Source organism: Otolemur garnettii, unplaced genomic scaffold (assembly GCF_000181295.1).
Source record: "Otolemur garnettii isolate 467f Iridium unplaced genomic scaffold, OtoGar3 scaffold00153, whole genome shotgun sequence".
Lineage (NCBI taxonomy): Eukaryota > Metazoa > Chordata > Mammalia > Primates > Galagidae > Otolemur > Otolemur garnettii.
This window is the reverse complement of record NW_003852548.1, coordinates 2,713,926-2,721,531: the sequence shown is the minus strand read 5'-3', so window position 1 is coordinate 2,721,531 and position 7,606 is coordinate 2,713,926. Positions and strand designations below refer to the sequence as shown.

The 7,606-nt window shown below is 47.5% G+C and overlaps 1 protein-coding gene across 3 annotated transcripts in view; it reads left to right on the top strand.

Moving 5' to 3' along the window:
* Positions 1–7,606, top strand: part of OTUD5 (OTU deubiquitinase 5) — a 40,257-nt gene that overhangs the window by 16,624 nt on the left and 16,027 nt on the right. For all 3 annotated transcript variants that reach the window (XM_023519033.1, XM_012811316.2, XM_012811317.1), the window contains exons 3-5: positions 6,795–6,859; positions 6,947–7,103; positions 7,202–7,350. In XM_023519033.1, coding sequence (XP_023374801.1) covers positions 6,795–6,859; positions 6,947–7,103; positions 7,202–7,350 — 371 coding nt within the window. The remainder of the gene's footprint in view (positions 1–6,794; positions 6,860–6,946; positions 7,104–7,201; positions 7,351–7,606) is intronic.

Below are 7,606 nucleotides of genomic sequence, written 5' to 3'. Positions count from 1 at the left end.
TGGTGTGAGCTGTGACGCCATGGTACTCTACCAAGGGCGACAAAGTGAGACTCTGTCTCAAAAAAAAAAAAGTGTTTGTTGAAAGGATGAAAAGAAGATGGGGTTAATGGTCACCTTCCCATTCTGCCAAGTGGAAGAGTTTTAGGCAATGGGCTTTGTTGGGCTGGGAAAAATCTCACCCCTCCAGCTCTCTGGCTCATGTTCATGTTCTCCTGGCATGTTTCCTACAGAGCGAGAGTGAGCACCAATGTGCTGGGTTTTGGGGCACCTTGGATAGAAGGAAAATAGAAGGGGGCCTGTTAGGTGCTAGGTCCTGTGTTGAGTCCTCAGGCTGGATTTTGGGTAAGCAAGGCTGCTGGTGGAGTTAGGGTTAGGGATTAAATCAGAGTGCTGATTTTAGGCACTCATTCAAGTAGACCTTGGGGCTAGCACAGCAGAATCTGGCTTGCACAGTAATCTATATGAAGAGCAATATTTATGTGTGTGTGTCTATCTAGTTCTTCCCAAACACCTCTTGACTCTTTCCCCCACTGGGGCCTTCCAGTAAGGGGCCTGAGTTTACAGGAAGAGCTGACCACGGCAGGTTGAAGGCCTTTTCTTATCTGTATTATGGCTACACATTTCCCCTGACTAGGCTGCCCTCAGCTTTTCGCTGTAAAACCTCAGAAGTCCTGTGGCCTCTCCCTAGAAGTACGAGGCCCCTCGTCTCTAGGCTCCATCTGGAGGTTTCCCTGGTGCATAGTGCACAATACATGTATCTAGGAAGGGGACTTTGTCCCTAGGCTTTCTGCCACTCCCGTTTCCAGCCTAGCTTGGACAGGGACAGATGGCAGTCAACTTAAGCTCTCATGCAAAGTCCTATAGGCTATGACTTCCTGCCATTTATTGAATAATGGAAGGAGCATGTAACTGATAGTTGGAATTGAGGGAGGGAGTTGCAAACAGAGGACACTTTGTCATTTGCTTATGTGCTAGGTATTTAGCTGGGTGCTTCAGGCTCACCTGCAAAATTTGAATCATTATCCCATTAGACGTGTAAGGTGATTGAGACTTAGAAGAAAGGAATGACTTGCTCCTGGTCATGGGTGGCAGAGCTGGCATGGAAACCCAAAGATGTCCAAAGGATATATTCTTTCTATGATCTAGGAGCCTTAGGCTTATCAGCTTGGTAGTCACCTGGGTTGGTGACCTCAGCTATGTTCCTTGATCTCTTAGAGCCTTACCTCTTCCAACTAGGAGCACATGACCGTCTCTTGTCGAAGTCCTGAAGCAGGTGGCTTTATGCCTTCAGTTTTGGCTCTGGGGTCTAGGTGTCCCCTATGTGAACCAGTATCCATTGCTTGTGCTCGGTTCTCTCCCACCACCTCCTACTGGGGATTCTTTTTTTTTTTTTTTGAGACAGAGCCTCAAGCTGTCCCCCTGGGTAGAGTGCCATGGCATTACAGCTCATAGCAACCTCCAACTCCTGGGCTCAAGCGAGTCTCCTGCCTCAGCCTCCCAAGTTGCTGGGACCACAGGCGCCCGCCACAACGCCCGGCTATTTTTTGGTTGCAGCCATTATTGTTGTTTTGGCGTATCCGGGCTGGGGATTCAAACCCGCCACCTTAGGTGTACGTGGCTGGCGCCTTAGCCGGTTGAGCTATAGGCGCCGAGCCACCCTACTGTGGATTCTTAAGCCATCAGTGAAGGCTTGGGTGGAGTAGAAGCAGGATCCTGAGTCCCAGAGGTATCCTGTGGCCCACCCTACCCCTGCTAAGCTCAGATAACCTCCTCCTGGAAATGTGACTCTGCATTTCTTCTCTCCCTCCCTCCATGTGGCTTTGACTCAGCAGAAACCCCTGATCCTGACCATGGCTCTGGTGCTGGCCTCTGTGGGCAAAGTGGTGGCCATATGGTTGTGTCCCCACGGGGAGCAGATGGGGCTGTGTGTGTTATGGGAGGGGAGAAACATTAGCCATGCCCACTCTTTTGGGCCTTTTGGGTTCAAACAGACACCATCAGCACTGTGAGTGATGGATCTTAGATAATTTTGACTGCTTTATAAATGGGGAAACTGAGGTCTCAGGAGAGAGCCAGGACCCTACCCTATCTAGAACACTCAGCCAGTGTCAGAACATTGATGTTTGAGGTTGAACCAGGCCATAGAAGAAGATTCCATGGGCCATTTCATATATGCCAGCTTCCTTTGGCCTCTCTGCCCTGCATCCTTCAGTTTTCATATTGCAGTGGGAATTCTTGAGAGACTGAGGGTGCTGAGTACTCCTGTCTCCCCCACTAAGAGTGTGCCAATTAAGGTAGTTGGGACCACAGGCCAGGTCATACCATAGCTGCTTGATAAGCAAGCGAGAACTTTTTTCTGGGGCCAGGGTTCCCACTGAACCAGGAGGGTAGTAGGCAGCAGACTAGGTCCCTGTCTCTCCTTGCTGCTTTGTGGACACACATTTGTAAGGTTTATTTTTAGGTTCCCTGCAGACACCAAGCTTCCTTTTCTGTTGTTACTGGAACTTGCTGTGGCTCTTTTAGTAGGGAGGAAAGCAGGCAACAACCTGGGGAGTAGGTAGTTCTGAGGGGGCCTCTAAAGCAAATGATAGGACTTTGTAGAACTGTCTTTCTACCCCTGTAAAAAGACAGTTCAGCCTTTCTTGTCTCCCTTCTCCATACTATAACTAGTATGCTAGTTATATCTTAAGAAAACAGAGGACATAGGTTGAGGCATATAGCTACTAGTTATCACCCACCTACCCTTGCAAAGGCTAGGAAGGAGGTGAAAGGTTCTACAGTTTGTATAGCCTCCCATCTTGTCTAGCTTTTATTCTTCCACGGTTGGTAGCAAGGGCATTTATTCACTGAATGTGCTAGTTATGGGCATTTATACTCACGGAACGTCTTTGCCAGGTGCTATTGGCTGTATATGTGTACACATGTGCATTTCTATACTGATGTCTTTGTATTCTCAGAGAAAGGAGAGAAGTGGGATGTGTGTGGAGGGTAAGGTTCATGTTGAGCTCTGTGGCCCTAGGAAGAGGTTTAGCTCCTAATGTCTGTAATCTCTGCCCATTCTCAGGCTTTTTTCTAGCTGATTCTTGTGTGCAATGGGTGGGGAAACTAAGGCAGACAGGATCGGGCCTGGCCCTAGGGAGTAAGGTGGCTAAGGTGATAGCTGGATTGGGATGGAGGTGGCATCATCATCCGATTTCAGCAGTTATCCCATAAGAGCCTAGCCTCATCTTTATACCCCTAAATATGTGATATTGGGCCAGCTGTGCTGTATTTCTGATCTCAGTATCCCTCCTGGGTAAAGTACAAGTGTTTCAGTGAGGATGGAATGAGTTGGAATGTGAAAAGGCTTTGAAACCAATTGTGGTATTGTGCTGAGAGTTTCTAAACCCTTCTGGGGATGAGAACAGAGGTGGGCTTATAGGGGACCCCCTTCTAGTTGGACTCTGGAGGGGAGAACAGGTGCAGATTGCCCACAAGTGCAGCGTCAGCAAGAGGAGGAGTTTCAGTTTCTATCAAAACAAGTTCTCTGAATTCCCCTACCTCTACAGGTCCATTGGGCCTCTCTTCCTACCTCTTCAGACCCCTCCACAGGGAGTCTTGCCTGGCCCCAGTGGCCATATGCCAGCCGTCTGGGAGTAGGAGGGCATTCTGGAGTATAGGGGTGGGGCTAGGAAAGTCAAAAAAGCTACATCTTGTTGAGTATTGACGGTTGTAGCTCTGTGCTAGATGCTTTTCTTGCCTTATATCATTGAAGAAATCCTTCTAGTCCCGCTTGTTAGGAAGGTACTGTTGCTGTTTTCCTTGGTTCAGAGATGTACATTTTCTTCCACATTAATGGTTCCTTAATTGGGATACAACTTACCATCATTGTGGTGGGTTCTTCCCTAAAAAGCTGCAATTAAATACATGTCATATCATCTATCAATGGCATCATAGGAGAGAAGGTGATATTTTATGTTTTACAGGTAAATAGCGAAGTGTCATAACTTGCCCATATTTCAAAACCCTGTTTTGTGCAGCCTGTATTATTAGTTTGATACTAATTTTGTTGTAAAAATTTTGAACTAAGTTCACAAAAGGTAGGCTTGTGGACCTTAGGATTTAGTAGAAAGTCAGTCATTCTTGCAAGAGGAGGGGCAATTTTAGGCTGTGTTTGGGGCTTTCCTCTGGCTGAGGAAGTGCAACAGAAATGAGGAAGGGCTTATTTAATAAGCAATTCTAGCAACATTCTGGCTATGGGTAAGCTGGTAATGCAAAGGAGTCATTATCCTCATGACAAATGGGGCTCCGGTTTCTTGACCACCTACTCTGCCTCAGGTGCTTAAACCTTCCCCTGTAGTCTTGACAGCACCCTTTGAGAGGAAAAGGAGTTAACTGTCTACTTTTATGGCTGAAGACATCTCAGCCCAGAGAAGTTAAAGGCCTCATCCAGTGTCACACACAGCTAGGAGGCAGCAGATCCTTTCTGCCGACCAAAGGAATCACTGTCAGGGAAGTAGGGCCTTCCTGCTGCTCTCTCTTAGCTCCTGTTACTGTTCCAGAGTCTCTTCTTTTTCCCCATTTTTCTGCATCTGACGTCTATCTCTTGATGATAGAACACTCAGGCCTGGAAGTGACAGTTGACCCTTTCATAGAAGATAGGTTTTCTCCAATATTTCAGCCTATCTGCCTGAACCTAGCATGCTGACTCCAATTTAACCCCTTCACTTCCATCTCAGTTCCTGTTTACTATAGCCACCAACTGGCACCCCTAGCACAGCCTACAGAAATAGCTCCTGAAGCAGCTCAACTGTTCAAGCTCTGTGGTCCTGGCTTCTAAGAAAGGCAGCAGCAGGGGGCCCCCAGTCTGTGAGCAGGACATGTGACTTGCTGGAAGTGCCGCTGGGGGCGGGGGAGACTGTGGCCACAGAACCCACATCCTTGTTTACATCGGTGAAGGGGCTACCCCCTTCCCGCCTTCACATACCCCACACCCCCTTACCCTTCAGGTCTCTCCGCCTCCAAAAGCACTTGAGACAGACATGGGCCCCATTTTCTATCTTAGAGCAGCCTTTCTTTCCTTATCTCACAGAACCCTGGGGGGGAGAGGAAGGGGAGGGTAATGAAGGCATTCTTCTGACAGTTCTTCAGAGAGGTCGACTCCTGATCATGGAAGAATTCTGGGGTGTTCTCTGTGTGATCTTACCCTACCCCAGTTCCACAGGGAGATCCCATCAGAGCAGTGGTCCTCTGGGGAAACAAAGGGAAATTCCCTCTTCATTGTTTCAACCAGTAGAAATCAGACTTGCCTAACCTTAATTTTCACAGGGAGAAGAGCTCCCTTGCTTCCCCATCCTATCAGTCTGCTCAGCAAACTTCTGATTTACTTTACTGTACTGAGCCCTGAGCTGAGGGTGGACTTAGGTGAACTGCTCTTTGCCTTCGGTGGGAGCCCAGTGTGATCAGGCAGAAGTCTGAGCATACCTTTGACAAATCTGATGATAGAGGTCCCCTGGAGGGGAGGAACTGTGTTAGGTATTTAAAATCAGCACATTGTACCCCATAAATGCATTAATGTGTACACAATCTATGTGTTTATGACTCAAAAAAAAAAAAAAAAAGAACAAGCTGGTGTTTGAGAAGTAGGCAGCTGAATCAATGGGAAGAGCATCCGGAAGATAGGGGGACAGCACTGGTGAAGATCCTGAAGTGAAGCTGAGGGAGCCTGCTTCCTTCCCACCTTAGTTTGACCAAATCTCTCAATGCTTGGACTGTTTTGCCGCAGGCTACCTTCCTGAGTTAAGCTGAAGGTAGTTGCATGTCTGTCTTTTCTCTCTCACTAGGCTGTGTGCTCCTCAAAGGCAGGAACAGGATTTTACTCAGCTTGGTCACCTTCATGAGACCCTATATTCAGGCCTCACTGTGGAGAAGGGAACTCTGATTTACTGAGTGACTACTTTGTCCCAAGTCCAGTGGTAGTCACTTTATACCCATTATCCCATTTAATCCCTACAAAAGGCATGCTAGGTTGTTACCCACCTTGGTTTCATTTTACAGATAATGCATATGAGGCTTGGAATGCTCATATCACTTGCCTCTGGTTGCTTAGCTTAGAAGTATCTAGCAGATTGGGCTTAGAGCCCATTTTTTTTTTCTTTTCCTTGATTTCTTATTTTTTTAACCTACAAAGGCTGAACCTGTAGGACATTATGCTAAAGAAAAAAAATAATAACCTACAAAGGTCATTGCTGACTCTTGGGAATAAAGAAAACTGAATTCCAGAGTTGATTTTCTGGGCGGTGCCTGTGGTTCAAAGGAGTAGGGTGCTGGCCCCATATGCTGGAGGTGGTGGGTTCAAACCCAGCCCCAGCCAAAAACTGCAAAAAAAAACCCAAAACAAAACAGAGTTGACTTTTTCACAGACCTTTGGCAAGCCACAAACTCTCCTTGTGCCTCAGTTTCCTTATGTGGAAAGTGAGAGGAATGCGTGGAATTGATGGTGCTCAAGTTCACTTATGAGACAGAATGTTGTTGATTTGTCTTAAGTGTTTAGGCATGCCCTAGACAAAGTCAGCTGCCCAAAGAGAGGCTTGTGGTTGTGTTCCTCTTACCTGCACTCTCTTACATTCAGGTCTGCCCCTGTCTACCTCTTTTACCATGACCTAGCCTACAAGGGTAAGAACTCTCCAGGCCTTAGGGTAGGAAAAGGCATTCCTGGGTTCCCCAGCTCCTTCTCCCCTATGGATGTTCTATGACTCAGAACTGTTCTCTGCTTGCAGCTCTGACCCCACCTCTCCTTTCTTTTGTCCCCACAGCTGATCAGGTGTATGGAGACCAGGATATGCATGAGGTTGTGCGAAAGCACTGCATGGATTATCTGGTGAGACCTGGAGGAAGCCTTGGGGCAGGAGCAGGGTGGGAGGATCTCCTGTCCACACAGACCTTGATCTTCCAATCTATTCTTCAGATGAAGAATGCTGACTACTTCTCCAACTATGTCACAGAAGACTTCACAACCTACATTAACAGGAAGCGGAAAAACAACTGCCATGGCAACCACATTGAGATGCAGGCCATGGCAGAGATGTACAACCGTCCTGTGGAGGTGTACCAATACAGCACAGGTACTTCTGCAGTGGGTAGGTGAGGGACTCATGGCACCTCATCCAAGCCTACCCTTCCTGGCCTGCCGTGGGTGCTCCTTCCTTCTCTTTCTCTACAGAGCCTATCAACACATTCCATGGGATACATCAAAACGAGGACGAACCCATTCGTGTCAGCTACCATCGGAATATCCACTATAATTCAGTGGTGAATCCTAACAAGGCCACTATTGGTGTGGGGCTTGGCCTGCCATCATTCAAACCAGGGGTGAGTGGGTCCCCATGCCCAGGATGGCTGCTGGGTATAGAGATGAGAAAGCTCTGCTGGAGTCTCAGTTCTTCCCTTAACCCACAAAAAATGTCCTGTCTCTTTTCTTGATCTCCCCTGAGGTCTTGCTTCTATCACATTTTAAAGAGTTACCTGAAGTGATCTCTCAGGGCTTATTCTGTGATCTCAGTTTGCCTTTCTGTGAGCTTACTTACCCATCTTTTGTGCCTGTTGAAAGCTGCCATTTTAGGCTCGG